Source organism: Rhineura floridana, chromosome 2 (genome assembly GCF_030035675.1).
Source record: "Rhineura floridana isolate rRhiFlo1 chromosome 2, rRhiFlo1.hap2, whole genome shotgun sequence".
In the NCBI taxonomy this organism is placed as follows: Eukaryota; Metazoa; Chordata; class Lepidosauria; order Squamata; family Rhineuridae; genus Rhineura; species Rhineura floridana.
This window is the reverse complement of record NC_084481.1, coordinates 51,621,276-51,640,240: the sequence shown is the minus strand read 5'-3', so window position 1 is coordinate 51,640,240 and position 18,965 is coordinate 51,621,276. Positions and strand designations below refer to the sequence as shown.

Genomic DNA, 18,965 nt, shown 5'->3' with positions numbered 1-18,965 from the left:
GCAGGACTACAGCTGAACGTCAAAAAGACTAAAATAATGACAACAAAAGATTTATGTAACTTTAAAGTTGACAATGAGGACATTGAACTTGTCAAGGATTATCAATACCTTGGCACAGTCCTTAACCAAAATGGAGACAATAGTCAAGAAATTAGAAGAAGGCTAGGACTGGGGAGGGCAGCTATGAGACAACTAGAAAAGGTCCTCAAATGCAAAGATGTATCACTGAACACTAAAGTCAGGATCATTCAGACCATGGTATTCCCGATCTCTATGTATCATACTTTGGACACATCATGAGAAGACATGATTCACTAGAAAAGACAATAATGCTGGGAAAAACAGAAGGGAGTAGAAAAAGAGGAAGGCCAAACAAGAGATGGACTGATTCCAAAGGAAGCCACAGACCTGACTATAGCACTCAAAGCTAATTATACAGGCCACTAGAAAATAAAGATGTAGGGATGGCTTAACAATGTAATATTTGTTTCCTGTTATTCTGGCACCAAATTGTTTGGTTAGTAAAAAGTATTTTTTTTATAATGCTACATCTCAACATGCACTTTACATATGAATGCTTTACTATTTCCAGAATAATGAGTCCCTAGGAATTCTTACAATATATTTTCCTTAATATCATATTCTTCAGCTTGGAAACTAATCAGAGCAGACATCATAGCTGTTACCTGCCTATTCCCAAAATATCTGAACAAATATTTAAGGAACTTTTGGCGTGATGAAACTAAAGGTCAGGGTCATAGCAAAGGGCAGCTGTTAGAGGGAGAGACTTGAAATTGTCTAAGTCATGTCTTGTCCTATCTATTTTTTATAACCTCCCAATAAACAGACCTCTCTGATTTCAAACACATTTCTGAAATTCAGCAAAGCCATCAGTTCTCTAAAAAGGCAGCATTTTTCTTGGCTCATGCAGCAGCTACTCAGCCTTTTCTCTTCAAATGCAGATTGTGTGGGTGTGGGTGCGTGCGTGTTGATAATACACAAATATCTCAGTAAATTTTACTCAGCATTAATTTCTTGCACCAATATTTCCCTTCTTCCAGCCAAGAAACCTCATAGTTTATTAGTTTTGGTGGAATGTATAAGAGTGAATATAAGCAAATGGACTATAATTGAGTTTTGGTCTTTGAACTCTAAAATTCCATCACAAAAACTGATGAGTGATTACTTTTATCCACTGATCAAAACCTTTTAATGGTTATTTCTGCTAGTGGCAGGGGATTCATCTCTACTTAAAAAGCTAAAGCTGCTAATATTCTTTGAAAACTATACTATGGGCTGTACTCAATGTAGCACTATCACAAGCATTTTGTCAGCACAAGGAGTTTTTCTTGCACAACAGAACGTTTACTCCTTCTTCTCTCACATGCACTCCCTAAATTTGTTCTGAGATTTCCCCCACCCTCCAGAGCAGATCTGGGGTTGTTATGAAGCACATGTGGGGGAGAGGAGGGGGAAATCCCCTTGCACTAGTTGGAGTTGTTCTGCTGGCCCAAGGAGTTTGTTGAATACCACCCTATAGGCAGGCAACTCATGGACTGTGTGCACAAGGGAGACTCCCACCAATTCCTGCACCCAGAAGCTGCCTCCCGTCCTCATCAGCTTACTCCTAAGAAGGGGAGCCTGTGCCCGTTTCCTAAGCCACTTATCTTGATCAGCCCCCAACTCAAAGCTGACCCCTTGCACCTCTCTCGCCCCAGAAATAATCCCATCAGCTGCGTGTTTCTTGCAGGAGAGACCAAAACGCAGCGTCTCGCCTCTTCCTTTCCTGTTAGTCGCACCGCCCAGGAACGAGCCCGGGGAGACCTCCAGGAGAGGTGATCTTACATTTTCGTCAGTTTCACTTTGCAATTGACAAGAACGTGCGTTTTGTTCAAGATTCAACTACTGCGATCGAGGTGGTGCTTGCCTGAAAATGTTCCCTTAGAAAGGTTGAGTGTGGGAAGCAGCAGCAGGAGGGGGAGCCACCGACAAGCAGGAGGGGAGAGGAGGCGGCAGGCGGGAAGGAAGGCGGCAGAACAAGCAGTGGGGGCACGCACGCACACACACCATCATCACTCACCTCAGCTCTTCACCTCCATTCTGCTTCTGCTTTCTGCTTCTGCCTTGCCCTCCAGCACGGTCTGGCTCTCCACTTCCTCCCTCGTGCCTCCTAACACAGAGCACGAGGGAAGAGCAACAGTGCGCAGAAGCCTAGTGTGAGGCATATGTCTTTTGCTCACCAATCACAGGAGCAGACTTCCTGTCCCCCCCTCCCAGTAATGTCCAAATGTAACGCCGGAAAGTTATAGTTACAGTTAAAAAGTAATAAAATTACCACTCGTTCTGTTACAAGTAAAATGTAACTAAGTTACCCACTCGTTACGCAAAAAAGTAACTAATTAAAAGTAACTCGTTATTTCTAACGAGTTACTTCCAAGCTCTGCCAACCACTGACCAGACCCAGATTTCTTCAGCTTCAGCAGGGTTGCTATATCGTATGCCCTCAGATCATGCCCTGGAACTAAAATGGAACAGGTCCTGGAGATCTGTGCAGGACAAGTAATTCCAATTTTTCAAAATCTTGAAAAAATAAATTGCACCCACAGAATCTGAAGGGTTTTTTTTGGGGGGAGTGCTTTCTTTTTCTTTGGAATAACCTCAGAACAAGTTTCTAAATGCTGTTTTGGGCACCCCACTGGGCACCCCTTCCGTTTTAGTAGACCGGGTACTTCCAGTGCAGACAATCTGTATGTCTTTAGCTAAAAACGTTTGCACATGGCAGAAGATAGGTTTACCAAGGTTTGTCTTCATGAACAGTTGCAAATGGTTACCCTAACCTGCCACCTTGGCTTAAAGAACATGTCACCTTTGTTCAATTACATATGCTTTCGCTTGAGATGATTTTCTAGCTTCTGATGGGTTAGGCTGAACTGGAATTTAAGATGAGGAAGAAAAGTATTTGTTCAGCATCATCTCACTTTAATGATAAATTGTTAACATTTCTCCTTGGTACACAATGATTACACTTTATACAGAGTTAGATCACTGGTCCATCTAGCTCGGTACCATCTGCAGCAACTGGCATCAGCTCTCCAGGGGTTTAGGCAGGGATCTCTCTTAACCCAACCTGGAAATGCAGGGGATTGAACGTGAGACCTTCTGCATGCAAAGCAGATGCTCTCACATGGAGCTATGATCCTTCGCTGTGTCCAAAATGGTTTGAAATGAGACACGGTGGGCAGCTCTTTAAGGAATACAAGCCCAAGCTCCCCTTGCGCATCTGGAACCAATTGTGCAGTCCTTTGGATCCCAGCCCATCTTTGCAAAACAGAAAGCTTTTGCCGCTGCGAAGAATTCAGTGAGTGCCTTTGGTTGTGTTAGATGGGCAGTAACATACCTTCTCATAAAACCTAACCTAAGATGCTGTGTTTGTAGTGAGGAAGCAGTGGACTATCTCCTAAATGATTAATTTTCTTCTGTTATGAACAATGTGCAGAATACTGTCTGCTACTGAAGATACAGTATGTGCCAACTGGTTAAATAATCAGAAATTGGGATTTTTACTTGCAGGTAATTACACCAAAGGTAGCCATTTTGCCTTGGTTTCTGCAAAATATTGACAAAAACAAATTCTGGATGATCATGCAGATGACTGTAAGCTAAAGATAGGCTATTGTCTTATAGCATATATGGTTTTTATTTACACATATATACAACCTGAGCATAATATGGAGGGGTTCACAGCATTAACAGTCCAACAGAACCTGCTTTTCCATCAGGGTTGTAGGGAAGCACACCAAAGTCATGGTACAGAGAGCAGGCCTCTCTGTGTGTCCTCCTAGTTCCCAGCTTCTCCAGACTAGACTAAAAACAAAAGTCTCTTTTTGGCTCCAGGATTGGGGGGGAGGGGGGGCTCTTTCCAGAAAGAGTTCCAATAGCAACAGGGTATCTCTGTGCTATATTCTCGCATATGGTAATAGCGCCTACTTGACAAACTCATTAGCTCCCACACTAACTTAACAAAGGAAAGTTGTGTGACCAGCAGAATGGGTTTCTTCCACTGCAGATCCCAATTCATAGGCTGGAGAAGGGATTCGTAGAAATCATCCATCTCAGCTCAGTCCCAGAACATTATTTTATTTCATGCTATCTTATACTCTGCTGAGGATTGTTACATTCCTCCATGTTATTTCTATAGTGACCATAAATTATTTATTTTTGGAATTACTGGCTGAAACAAATTCATTCTGAATACTCTGAAATAGATGCAGTTATATGTTGAACTGTACTGCATGACTAATCAACATCACTTAACTTTATTTTAAATGATGCTGAGAGCTGTATTCTTTAACCAACTGCCACCAAACCTGGAAGGCACTGAGAGGAGAGATGAAAATTTATATTGAGTGCATTAGGAAGAAGAAGCTTACCTATGCAGCATTTTGACAAAGAAAATGACTGTTTTTCTGGCAGAGCATAAAAAAGTGTTTGGGCTCTTATAGAGCATTTTTTTGGGGGGAGTGAGTTTGCTGCTGTTTATTACAAAGAAAGCAGCAAAATATTTCTCACATCATACTGACTCATTAGGTTCCTGCGTTCAATAAGGGAAACGACTGTGGTGACATTGCAAACTTCCCTTTTCAAGGAAAAGAAAACACATAGAGAAAGGAATCAGGAAATATTTTAAGGCCGTAGTTCTCAAACCTTTTCCCCACAGACCACGGGGAGATTGCGGAGGGTCTTAGGGAACCACTTAATGATTTTTCTACCTGTTGTAGCAATTGCAGTGTGCTGTGCTTGATGCTGCATGATTTTAAACTGCATTTTCATAGACATGCTGTGAACCACCAGAATGAAGCTCATGGACCGCTGGTGGTCTGTGGACTACAGTTTAGGAATCCCTGCTTTAGGAAACAGACATAACTGAGCAATTCAATGTTCTCCACGTCTTCCCTAAAATGACGGACCTATTTGTCCTTTTGGCTCAGCTCTTGGGATGCGAAAGCATTGAGACGCAGTACAGACTAGGGCAGGAGCTGCCACTTTTGTGGCTCGAGGGCATAGGTGCAAACTGGATAAACTGTCGTACAAAACCATGTGCACACCATAACCAAGCAGATATTCTACTGGCAACAACAGAATGCTTCTTTCAAGCCTAACTTCAGCAGGGGAGCAGACCCTCAGGACATCAGGGACAAGCTCTGTGGGCACATGGGCGCCATGTTGGTGACTCCTGGCACAGAAGCTAAAAGACTCATCTGTAAAACTAGACATTTGAAGTTCAGACCTGAAGTTCAGACCTAACCTCTGTGCTGAACTGATTTGCTAGTCACAATAGCATGATGTTATCACTCAACCTCAGCCCCCTTTTTACAGTGTAATTAATACATAATACTGACCAATCTTTTTTTAACGGGTTAGTGCAGCCTTTCCCAACCGGTGTGCCTCCAGATGTTGTTGGACCACAACTCCCATCAGCCTCAGCCATTGGCAATGCTGGCTGAGGCTGATGGGAGCTGTGGTCCAACAACATCTGGAGGCACACTGGTTGGGAAAGGCTGGGTTAGTAGTGAGTAGGCCACATGCGCAACTTAAATTTAAAGCACTCATATCATCATGGCTTCCCTCAAATAATTCTGGGAACTGGAGCTTATTGTGGCGCTGAGGGTTGTTAGGAGACCCTCTATTCCAGCCTTTCCCAACCTTTGGGTCCCCAGATGATGCTGGACTACAATTCCCATCAGCCCCAGCCAGCATGGCCAATGGTCAGGAATTATGGGAACTGTAGTCCAGGAACATTTGGGGACCCAAAGGTTGGGAAAGGCTGCTCTATTCCTATCACAGAGCTACAATTCTCAGAGTAGATTAACAATCAATCACTCTTCCCAGGGAACTCTGGTAATTGTAGCTCTGTGAAAGGAATAGGTGTCTCCTAACAACTCTCAGCACACACTATAGTTCCTAGGATGCTTTGGGCGAAGCCTTGACTGTTAAAGTGGCATAAGAGTGCTTTAAATGTAAAGTGCAGATGTGACCATAATGTATGAGAAACAGGTTGAACACTTGAACAGATATGTAAATGCTATTATCATTATTAATCATGCCAAACGTCACTTCAACCTTTCCCTCATGCCCCTTTTTACCTGCTGAGTTGGTCTTGAAGTAAATCTAGCCTCTGTTCCACTTCCCCATAGTTGATCTCACTTTCTGTTTCGGAGATGCCCCATGTGACATGGGGTAATGCTGACTGGCTGGATGACTCCTGGGCCCCCCTGCTGCAATCCTCCTCCCAGATTCTTCTGTCCGTGATATCTGCCAAAACACAAGGTGATAAAGAATGATGGTCAGCAACATGCAGATGTTATATAAATGAAGCTACAAAATATGCTATGTTAGGGAATGCCCACAAAAGTGCATTAGCTTGTCCTCATGGTAATGCTCAGTCGTTGCTTTTCCTTCTGGCAAGATTTTTCCCCTTTCAGCTGCAGAGGAAGAGATACGGATACCTGTATTTTTGTTTCCCCGCAGGATGAAAAGCAGTGGGGGGAGGAGGCAATTTTGAGCAGAAAAACAGTCAAAGGGTTAAGAAGCCCCTCCCCACTCAACATTGCAATCCCCTGTGGCTGCTTCAGTGTTGTTGTTTTTTAAAGCCACTTGGCTACTATACCTCCCCCATCCCCCATGTTTCAGCCTAAGCATTACTGAAGTCAGTGAGATTTGTTTCCAAGTAAACATAGGTTATAATGCATATATCACTGGTGCCGGTAACGTTTTACTTCAGGTACAGAGGCAAAGTTAAAATTATACTAGCCAATCCAGTTTTCAGAGGGTCCCATATGAATGGGTTCTACATTGGTGATTAATCTTTTAAAAGACATACACACAAGAATGAAATCGTCCAATCAAAACACTAATATCGTTGTATTATTGTTGTAATAATTTTATGTAAACTGCTTTGTGAGGGCTGCCTGAAAAGTGGTATATAAATGCCTTAAATAAAGAAATAAAAACATAGTTGTACAAGGATAGTTAAATTTTTCTTTCTAATCAGGCTTTTTAGGCCTCCGAGATATTTTGGCTGCTGTATTATCTGCTGTTGTTTTATATTGTCTGTTATATGTTACTCTTTTTCTTGTGTACAGTTCCCTGATGTCCTTAAGAAGGAAAAGCATGATATAAATGACTTTAAATAAACTAATAAACAATATTAACAGGCATGCATTCACAGCCATATCTTTATAGGTGTTGCAGAAAACAGTATTTTGAATTAATTCAATTAATTCAATTAAAATGGCAATGAAAACAACCACAGTTGACCGAACCGAACCATAATAACCACACCACCAAACGCGTGCACGCATGCATGCACGCACACACGCATGCACGCACACAAATATGAAAGATGATTAGTTCTTAATAACACCACTGAAAGCCCCAGGATACAAACAAAGGAAAATTATTTTGGTTTGTGTTTGATCATAATAATAATAATAATAATAATAAATTTAATTCCTTCGTCGCCTATCTGGCCAATGGCCACTCTAGGCGACTTACAAAATTATTAAAATACAATTAATAAAATACAGTAATACAATAAAAACAACAGATCTACAACAACAATATTAAAACTGGGCAGGAGGCATTACAATTATATCGATTAACCCTCCCCGGATACCCCGAAGGCCTGCTGAAAAAGCCAGGTCTTTAAGGCTTTCCGAAATACATTTAGGGAAGAGGCATGCCGGAGATCTTGTGGGAGGGAGTTCCAAAGAGTGGGGGCCGCCACTGAGAATGCCCTCTCTCTAGTACCCGCCAATCTGGCTGTTTTTGTTGGCGGGATTGACAGAAGGCCCTGTGTGGCCTATCTTGTCAGGCGGCATAATTGGTGGCGTTGAAAGCGCTCCGTGAGATAAACTGGGCTGAAACCGTATAGGGATTTAAAGGTCAATACCAACACCTTGAATTGGGCTCGGAAAACAACTGGAAGCCAGTGTAGGTCGAACAACACTGGTGTGATGTGATCTCGGCGGCGACTATTCGTAAGTAGTCGAGCCGCCGCATTTTGTATCAGTTGTAATTTCCGGACCGTTTTCAAGGGTAACCCCACGTAGAGCGCATTACAGTAGTCCAAACGAGAGGTGATCAGGGCATGTACCACCAGTGGGAGCTGATGAACAGGAAGGTAGGGTTGCAGCCTTCGTATGAGGTGTAGTTGGTACCAGGCTGCCCGGCTCACTGCCGAAATCTGAGCCTCCATGGACAGCCTGGAATCAAGCACAACCCCAAGGCTGCGGACCTGGTCCTTTAGGGGTAAACTCACCCCATTGAACTTCAGGTCAATGTCACCCAACCTTCTCTTGTCCCCCACAAGTAGTACCTCAGTTTTATCAGGGTTCAACTTCAGCTTGTTCCTTCCCATCCATCCACTCACGGATTCCAGGCAGTTGGACAAGGTCTCCACAGCCAATAAAGCAGACACCTCTTAAACTTGCTAAATTTAGCCCAGAGTACAGTTTGCACTAGGTTGCCTTGGAAAATGTTGCTATAGCTGCAAAAACACATTTCTGGTGGCCAAAAGAAAAAAGGTGAGCTTCCAAACTGCAAATGTATGAGTGTTAATATTTTACATAAACCTGAGGAATCCAGTTACTATTCTGGATTGTAAAACAACAACTCGGTGTTCTGCTGGATTTTTTTGATATAGTGAAATGATGCAAGATTTCTTCTTTTACATAGGTATATTTATTTACATCAAGGAGGGAAATCAGTGAAACATGCACATATGCACACACACACACATCACTTGGAGTGTGTAGGAATTGCATATGGTATTTCACAGAGAACCCGTGATGTTTTACACATCCTTAGGCATTTCAATAATTTATTCTCATAATTCTTATGTTATCTGTTAGCAATCAAATCCTGTACACCTCACTTGCAAAAATCTGACAGTGAAGGTGGTATGGTGGTGTGTTATGCTAAATTAAGACATAATGTATGTGTTTGGATAATAATTCCTCATAAGTCACTCATAAGCCTGCCAACGAGCAGAATTTGCAGAATTGTGCCCTAAATCCAAGTTACAGTATGACAGCATTTCCCTGTTAAGTCATAGTGTGGGGTGGGGGCAGTAGGAGGAATGGCTGTTGGTTAAATAAATCTCTTTCACTTTTATTAATTTTCAGTAGTTTTATGATGCCTTAACGTGTATTCGATGCATAAAATCAAATGTAACTTAGCTGCCCAAGAATGAAGCATGAGATTTCCCAAGGGGTGAAGCAACAAGTTGTCATTAATAAGAGAAATTGGGTCTTAGATTTCCTGGTTAATTTCACAGACTGACAACTACAGCAGATATTGAAGATCTTCCATTGTTCCTGTCCTCCCCTTCTGTGCTCATCCCAGAGCTTGGAAGTAATTAGTTACAAAAATGAATTACTTGTAATTTATTACTTTTTGAGGAACGAGTGGGTAATTTCTTTACATTTTTTGTAATAGAATGAGAAGTAATTTTATTACTTTTGAGGAGCAATTCTAATGTTTCCAGCATTACTTTGGGGTATTACTGGGTAGGGGAGCATGGAAAGACTTCTGCTCCTCTGATTCATGGATGAAAATCATGTGCCTCAAACTGGGCTTCTGTACAGCATCGCTCTTCCCTCATGCTTTGTGGGTGTTTAGGAGGAGACAAGGGAGGAGAATGGAGAGCAAGACAGGGGTGAAGTGGAGAAAACAATTGTTTAAAAAATGGACGGTGGTGGAGAAGAATGGAGTGAAGAAGGAAAGCAGCTGGAGGGCAAGGACGTGAATGAAAGAGAAGGAGGCAGCAGCGAAATGGAGATGAAGAACTGTGGAGGTGAGAGATGAAGATGTTTGTGTGTGTGTGTGAATACTGTGTTTGCACTTGGGGTGCTTAGTGGCCTTCACCACCCTCCCTGGCTACTTTGTTGCATTTGTAGTATTTTAACTTTTTTGCACCCCAGGGAAAAATGTTTGCTTGGATGGGTGTGCAATAGTTGGTGGCAGGGCAGTGTCCGGGGGTAGTTGAATGAGAGAGATGTCGCTTGCTGGCTGTGTGTGTGTGTGTGCACTTGGTTTGATGCGCAAAGATCTGAGCAGTGGCCTCTGCCTCCCTCTCTGCCTCGCTTACCAGCAGAGAGACCACCACTGCTATCTTATGGATAAAAACAATTTGTGCTACCTACTGTGTTTGTGTGTGTTTATTTTTAATGTTGTTTTAGGGTACTTAGGTGTGCAGCAGCCAAGGCCAGCACCTTGTAGGCACTGTTTTTTTAAATGTAATTAACTAGAATTGTAGTGATTACTTTTGAATAATGGTAATCAATTCCTTTCAGAGCAATTCTAATTGTAATGGTAATTTATTCCTTTTTGAGGCCATGTAACAGTAATTGTAATTTATTCCTTTTTAAAAGTATTCTTCCAAGCTCTGGGTCATCCATACTTCCACTTAATCTGTAATGTAAGCCCCTTGTATCTCCATTAATTCACTCTCATCCATATCATTGGAGGACATTCTCCTCCAGTCACTGCCTTTCCGTACTTCCCCTCCCTTAATCTGGATTTTCTCATACCAGGTATACTCTGAAAAGGAAAAAAAGACCAATCACAACCCATTGCTAACAAGGGAGCCCAGTTGCTTTGACCTCCTGTTTTCCATGTGGGTGGTTCTCACTCCACCTCCTTCCATGCCTCCTGCTTCCTGGGAGAAGAGAGAGGAGGAAGAGGGAGTTTGTAACAAGCCAAACACTCTTTGTGAGCTCACAGAAGGCATGGGGGAGGGCAGAGGCGAGCAAACAGCAAAAAAACAAAGTATACAAAAAAGGACATGCCTACAAGTATGGATAGGGGGAAAGTTTAATCCGAGTATGGAGGTTCAAGTTTGAACTACCGGAGACAAGATGGAACAAGGAAAACATGGATTTTTAGCAATCTTACATGACAGGATGGATGACCTCCCTTCTCTCTACACACACACACACACACACACACACACACACACACACACACACACACACACACACACACACACACACACAGAGCAGCCATGGGAGGCCCTAGTTTCGACTGGTACACAGTGCTTTAAGAGGATATCCCTCCCCCTCCCCCAATTCCTGAAACTGCAATTTGTCCTGTCAGGTTAAAAATCCTCTTCCCTGTCATCTTGATCTTCATCTGAATCAGTTCCTCCTTCTTGTAGCTACTTCTGATGTATTTGAAGAAATGGGAAATCTGATTTCTATGACCTCTAATGTATCATCAAGTTTGGCCCTAAATCAAGCAAGGCAAGTGGATAATTTAAAAAATGTTGTAATGATGCAGCCAAAATAACATAGGGAAGCTCAAGCCACTTGCACTCTGAATGATACAACTAGATTAGCCCTGTTTAGGGATTCAACTTAAATATATGGACTTCAAGTGGGGAGAAAGACTGGTGGCATATGTGCAAGGCCAAGCCCCAACATCCCCATGCACACCAGCTCCATTTCACACCTTCTTGCATTCACCACGAAATTCTGAAGGGGAAGTCTAAAGTGTATTCAGGTGAACACACATAGAATTCTCCTCAGTGATGAAGGTCCCCTGTCCCCTTCCCTTCTTTACTTTATCCCCACACACATTTGAACCTGAATATCTGATTATGTCTATTATTTTATCTGCATTTGGAGGTGAAAGCCTAACTCTCTTATGCCACTGAGGCTATTAACAGAAATTAGTTTTTCAAAGAGTTGGAGGTAGTATTGTAGAGCTATCATTGCCCACTGTTGCGCTGCAGCCAACTCAGAAGGGACAGGAAGGGGGGAGGCATGAGTTTCAGGCACCTCCACAGCCAGAAGAAGCAGAGTTGGGGATTGTTGTGTCTGAGCAGCATCGTGCGGGAGGGGGGCAGCCTGCTCTTCAGCCAGTTCCCACGAGTAACGCCCTTTCTGAGGAGCCGAGCGCACCGCCCCCAGTTGATGCAGAGGACTTGGGGAAGGAAGCTTCAGAGTCAGTGCCAGCTCCTCCTTTTCCAAGCAGTTCCCAGGAGGATTCCAGCGTGGCACCGCTCCCTGACCTCGAGCCTGTTACTCGGGAGCAGGTGTCTTCAGATGAGCTGTTGGATGCGCGTCCCCTGTCTCCTCATTCCCGTCGCCGCGAGAAACGGACAGGGCAAAGACAGGAATTATGAAGGAGTCAGAGATTACGTTCGAAAACATTTCCTATATAAGCCTGCCGCTCCCAGTGGGGGGTCGTTGAGTCAACTTCCTTCACACGCTGCAGAGCATGTCTAGAGTATAGTTAGGGACTTTAGTGAGTTAGTGTAGGATTTCCTATGAAGCGCAATGCCTTTGATGTATCCATTACTCTAATAAAACGAGATTTACTTGCACACACACTCCAGCCTCATTCTTTCGGCTCTGAACGGGACACCCACAGTGCACACATTCGTTGTGGTTTTTTTGCTATCAGCGACCTAATTACTGTATCCAGACATAAGACCTATGCTGAATCCTATATACATTTACCTGGAATGAAGCGAGTGCTTATCCACATATTGTAACTATAGCCCCTTAGGAAAAGAAGAAACAATGCAAGGCTTCTTTCCCATTTTTGGCAACACTTCTCCACTCAAGGCAGTATTTTCTTACTTTATTTTTTTTAAGTTTCCTTTAAGGTTGTGTTAACTAGCCTGAAAACTGCTTGCAATCCAATCTTGTTAATTTTAACTCTCCTCTGACTTCCCCCCACACAGTTAAGAAGATCTTTCATCTGTTAATTGTGAATAAAGGTTGGTGCCACTGCAGCGTTATGCAAGACGGTATTGCTGTTGCTCTCTAGAAACGATTGGGGCAAGGGGAATGAGCCCCAGTTCCCTGATCCCTTAAACTACCACTCATTCCTCTGGACATTATTAATGGGTGTCTCCTTGACACTCTGGATCTAAGGTTCCATTGGCACATTAATGATTTGGCTGCAATTTTCCCATGACCAGGTATTGTACAAGTAATGTCTGAAAGGGCTGTATTGTGTGGGATGGACAGATCATGTAACACACTTTCCTGGTGGCCAGTGGGACTGACATGGGAATTTCCACTACATCCTGCCTGCCCACATGATATATCCTTGAATATATGGCAGCAAGTATGGAATGGGCAAAACTGATCACTGTATTTGGAGTCAAGCAGGAATATTCTCACAGGACAGATAGGGTGGTGATGATCCTGAGGGGTTTTTTTCTTTGGCTGGCCCCTGTAGATTTATATCTCTTTTGCAGGCACCTTTGGACATGGGAAGCCGGTCAGTAGGAGAAGGCAGAGGCAGAGCCCTGCCAGTATTTTTACTATAGCATTGTTTAACTGCCCACAGTATCTTTGCAAAGGAGGAAGATAAGGAGGAAACCAGAATAAATTGGGCTGGTCTCCGGTGACCCCTTTGTTCCTGTCTCCAGTGTAGGGATGGGCAAGAAATTTGATTCAGTTCGCATTTAAAGCTGAATGTATCAAATTTGCACTTCCCAAAACATAAGGACCAAAACACAGTCATCCTTCAAAATTTGCACTTATCCAAATTTTGTGATGCAATTTTCCAACTAAGCAATGTCTGCAAAAATGCCTATGTTAGGGGAGAATGTAAAAATGAATATATTGGTGGAAATAACATACACAATTGCATTACATTAGGAGCAATTGCTTGCAAAAATGTGTACATTAGTCAAAACTGCATACAAAAATGTGTTCAGTAGGAGAAATTCTCACTAAAATGTTGGAGAACTTTCATAAGCATTTTTTTTAAAAAAATGGAAAATGCTACAAAATTTTCACAAATTTCATCACTGTTATCTTTTCGGCGCCAGGTCAAGACTTTCCTCTTCTCCCAGGCATTTTAACATGTGCTTTTCAAATTGTTTTAATTTTTTTAAATTGTGTTTTAAATTGTTTTTAAAAGATGTGTTTTAAATTTGTATATTTGTTTTTAATGTTTTTAGTTACTGTAAACTGCCCAGAGAGCTTCGGCTATGGGGCGGTATGCAAATACAATAAATAAATAAATAAATTAGATAAAACACTATTAACATATACAGAAACATAAATGACACAATAAAACCAAAAATTGCAGAAGGAATGGAATCAAACTGACAGATAAACAGACACTGCAAATCAGTCATGCCTTTTGAAGGGAATAATTGATTACAACAGCCCATGCTTGATGGGATTAACTAGCAGCATGTTAAGAAGTTGAGCAAACGGGATGGAAATTAAATAAATGTTTAATTGCAAAGTTAAAAAACATGTTACTGTATAATTTGTCACAGGCCGCTAATTCTAGATGGATTACCTTTACAAGAATGACTTCTTTTGTTAGTTTGGATTCTTCCTGTTGTATGCATCATCTCCTCAAACTCCAGCACTGCAGCCTTTCCCAGGACAGATGGGTAGCCTATGATCCCAGAGAACAAAGGTTTCTGCTCATCATCAATGGATGACACAAAAGACGATGACCTGCTTCTTTTCTCCTCAAAATGTTTCTTGGTGTCCTGATAATGTCTGATGTTATCCACTGAATCTTCATTGTCTTTGTCATAGTCTGCTAAAGAAGAAATCATTATAGTCAATAATATGCAATTTAGTCATGTCCTTGGGGAAGAAGGGGAGAAGTGATTATGCCATTTAACAAGTTTGTGCCAGAGATAATGTTACTTTATGTCTTGTTATAGAGAGAGGCTAACGATTTAAAATTTATTTCCTCTAGCAGATCCTGTGATTCACTTCTGCATTGGTCTCAAGTGGCATCCCTGAGCTTTAAAACCCCCCAAACAATCTGGTGTGTACAAATAAAGGGATAAAATGTGGACAAGAAGAAAATGTGTTTGCACAAAGAATTCCTAATCTGTCTCTTTCTCCTCCTTTGCATATGTCCAACAGAAATGTTAAGATATTGCTAGTGTACAAGATTTATTTAGGGTATGGTTTACTATGAGAGTCTCAATGCTAGTTTGTAGTAGTATGCTGGAGAGATTTTTCCATCTGATTTCCATTCATTATAACTGAACTTAATTCTGCCAAGTGTAATCTTTAAGCAAGGTCCTATGTTGGCAATCCCAATGTTGATTCTGGAATGTGATGCTGTGTGACCTTCACCCCAATCTCTAGGCCTGTTTAAGAAAGTTCTGAGTTCATTGCAATAAAGTGGTTTGAGTCTAAATCACTTATCCAGCTTGTGTATGGCACAGAACTTGGCTCCTACTCCAGTTTTACACCCCTGGAAGCAGTTCAGTCTAAATTTTTGAGGGCTATCCTTCAAGTGCCTTGTTGCATCTCTAATGGTGCCATATCCATACAGGTTGACTCCAGAAGGTTGAATCCAGGGCCTGGTTTGTCATGTTTAACTTCTAGCTGAAGTTAATCTTCTTTCTGACTGGTCTAGCTTCATTAACTATGTGATGATTTCCATTCAGCTATGGAAGCAAACCCTGCTCCAAAAGCTTCAACTAAATGGACTTTCCCTGGATTAAATGGCCAGAGTGACTCTCACACAATGTATTGTAGATGTTGAATGCCAACACTACCTAGGCTCAACCCATCTAGGGTCAACCTCCAATTATACCTTGACAGAGCACTCCAGCCAAATAAACCAGCTAACTATCTTTATGCACTCTCCAAAAGCATTGCAGAGCCTTCACACTGGCGCACTTTAATGTCCTTCCCTCAGCAGTTTAGGAGACAAGATTCTCCCCCCCAAAAAACTACCCTATTGTGAACGTAAGCATTCTTGTGATTCTGGAGAGATTGAACTGGTGACCCATGTTCTTCTGTATTGTCTTTTCTACCGCAAACCGCAGAAATCTTTATTTATTTATTTATTAAATTTATATCCCACCCTCCCAATAGGAGCCCAGGGCGGCAAACAAAAACATTAAAAACACTCTAAAACATCATAAAAACAGACTTTAAAATATATTAAAACATCTTTAAAAACATATTAATACAAAACACCGCCCAGAGAGCTATCGCTAGTCGGGCGGTATATAAATTTAATAAATAATAATAAAATAAATAATAATAATACATCTGTAAAAACATGTTAAAATGCAATTCCAACACAGACACAGTGGGATAATTAAACCTCTTTTATTAAAACTGCTGGGACCATTGGATGCATTTTATGATCTCTCTGATCAAAATGCAGCCACTTTTCTTAGTGTAGCTAAATTTTGTGCTGCAGCATGTAAAATGGATCAGGAATTCCAGCCATTTTATAATCTTATAATCTCCTTTTCTGGAGTTTGAAATATGATCATGATTATGACTCTGTAATATTGATATTCAAACAATTATATTTTATTTATTTCATGTTATCTCACTCAATTTTACTCTATCTGACATATTTTACATCTTTTGGAGAATATGTTTTATGTAGTTTTCATTCTGGCCATTGACTGTAATAAAGATTGATTGATTGATTGATTGATAACTCTCAATTAAAGGGGTATAGGACTGGGACCAAGAAGAACATTGTTATGATTTCTAATTCAAAGCTGTTAAATGTTCATATTCTAGTAATTGTTTTTTTAAACCCACAATGTTCTTGATCATAAACATTTCATTTCTCACTTCTTTGCTAGCATGCCTAGTCTCTATATTCCATTTCTGGATTCTGTCAGTCCTTATGCTCACAATCAAGGATGGAAATGGGAATTCAGCCCCTCCCCAGACACCTCTCTCCAAAAGAAAGAACGGACACAATGTTCTAGATGTAGCTGCACCACAAGCAACAGTCCTTGCTTTACTAATGCTCCCTTGAAAGAAATGCCTTGTCTAATGCTTCCAGGAACTGAATTGGCTCTGTTTCCAGCTGCATCACCACCCTGGTCGCTCATAGTCCTCTTGTGATCATGAAGGCCTCTTTCCTCCTTCTTCATCATGACTCGATGCAGGTAGGGCTAGCCCAAGACATTTTGCTGCCTGAGGCAAAAAACCAAAATGACATCCTCCTATTCCATGCACAAAAGTCAACCGACTGGCAGCTCAATCCTACTGGCAATGGGAATAGCACCTCCACTGATGAGTTCTCAGGTGATAGCAAAAATGTCTACTGTTTGTCCCTAGATGCACAATTTTAAATTTGGTACTATGAAATTTATTTCCTTTTCTGTGGTGCAGTCCTTTGGACACAACATGCCCAGTTTCACAAACCATGGTTTATAATGCTAGGAACAAGCATCAAGTCTGCATGTTCCTCCCATGCTCCTCCCCTCATGTGACAGCTTTGGTGCAGAGATCCTGGTTTGCTTATACAGAGCTCTGTTATATCTGAAACAGGGAGTTCTTATCTCATGTGTTTACTAACTAGGAAATTGGCCAAAATTGAATACTGGAATATCCTGGATAGTCAACCAACATTCCCAGTTCTGGACATAATGGGGATCTCTGCTTTAAACAAACCAGGATCTCTGTGCTGAAACTGGAGCATGATCAGAGGGGAGAGGGAAGTGCACGCAGGGGCCTGTATGCATCCTGCATAATTTCTGAGTTCAAGTGATATAGGAGGGATGGGGAACCTCAGAACAAGGGACCAGGCCTCTCTATTTTGCCCCTTGGGGCTCTTGCCAGGCCACCTCCCTCCCCAGCACACCCTCTTTCCACACCCCACACCCCAACTGCCTTGTTTCACACCCTCTTTTAGTGTTTTTGTTAGGCCGGAATATGTCCTTGAACCAGAGCTTGGAAGATTACTTTTAAAAAGTAATAAATTACAGTTACAGTTACATGGTCCAAAAAGTAGTAATTACTGTTACAATTACAACTGCTTTGAAAGTAACTGATTATTTTATTTTTTCTCAAAAGTAATCGCTACAGTTACATTTCAGTTACTTTTTCAAAAAAACACCTACAAGGTGCTGGCCTTGGCTGCTGCACAACTAAATAGCCTAAAACAACGTTAAAAATAAACACACACATACAGTAGTAGAAAAATTCTTTTTATCCATAAGATAGCAATGGTGGTCTCTTTGTTGGTAAGGGAGGTGGGGAGGAAGGCTGAGGCCACTACTCAGATCTTTGCACATCAAACCAAGTGCAACTCCCCCCTCAGCCAGCAGGCATAATCTCTGTCACTTAACCACCTCCCAGACCCTGCCCTGCCACCGACTAAGGGACACTCACCCAAGCAAACATTTTCCCCTGAGATGCAAACAAGTTAAAATACTGTGCAAATGCAGCACAATACCCAGAGAGGGTGGTGGAGGCCACTTTGTGCACACACAGACACGTCATCTTTCACCTCCACAGTTCTTTATCTCTATTCTGCTGCTGCCTCCTTCTCCTCCTTTGTTCTTGCCCTCCGGCTCCTTTTTCCCTCCATTCCATTTTTTAAAACAATTGTTTTCTCCACTCCACCCTGTCTCACTCTCCATCTTCTCCCTTGTTGTCTCCTACCCACCCACAGACCATGATGATAATGAAAGTTAAGGAGGAAAGCACAAAAGCAGGACTACAGCTGAACATCAAGAAGACTAAAATAATGACAACAGGGGTGGGGGGCAGAGCGATTGAGCGAGGAGGGCAGGCGGGGAAGAGACTGGGGGTGGGAAGGCAGGGTGATTGAGCGATTGAGCCAGTGGGGAAGGCAGGCGGGAAGGAGAGCAGGGGTGGGGGGGCAGGGCAATTGAGCAATTGAGCCAGCAGGGAAGGCAGGCGGGGGAGAGAGCGGGGGGGGCAGGTTGATTGAGCGACTGAGCCAGTGGGGAAGGCAGGCGGGGGGAAAGAATGGGAGGCAGGGCGATTGAGCGATTGAGCCAGCAGGGAAGGCAGGTAGGGGGAGAGAGTGGAGGAAGGGGGGCAGGGTGATTGAATGATTGAGCCAGCGGGGAAGGCAGGTAGGGGAGAGAATGGGGGGGCAGGGCGATTGAGCGACTGAGCCAGCAACGAAGGCAGGTGGGGGGGAGAGAGTGGGGGCAGGGTGATTGA

General features: G+C 42.4%; 1 protein-coding gene across 5 annotated transcripts in view; it reads right to left on the bottom strand.

Moving 5' to 3' along the window:
• Nucleotides 1–18,965, bottom strand: part of KCNH7 (potassium voltage-gated channel subfamily H member 7) — a 466,148-nt gene that overhangs the window by 23,283 nt on the left and 423,900 nt on the right. For 2 of the 5 annotated variants that reach the window (XM_061608627.1, XM_061608624.1), the window contains 2 exons: nt 14,335–14,583; nt 6,144–6,312 (listed from right to left, as the gene is read on the bottom strand). In XM_061608627.1, the coding sequence (XP_061464611.1) occupies nt 6,144–6,312; nt 14,335–14,583 (418 nt within the window). Of the gene's footprint in view, nt 1–3,081; nt 3,128–6,143; nt 6,313–14,334; nt 14,587–18,965 lie in introns of those variants that run through there. The other 3 variants (XM_061608623.1, XM_061608625.1, XM_061608626.1) reach the window with 2 other exon arrangements.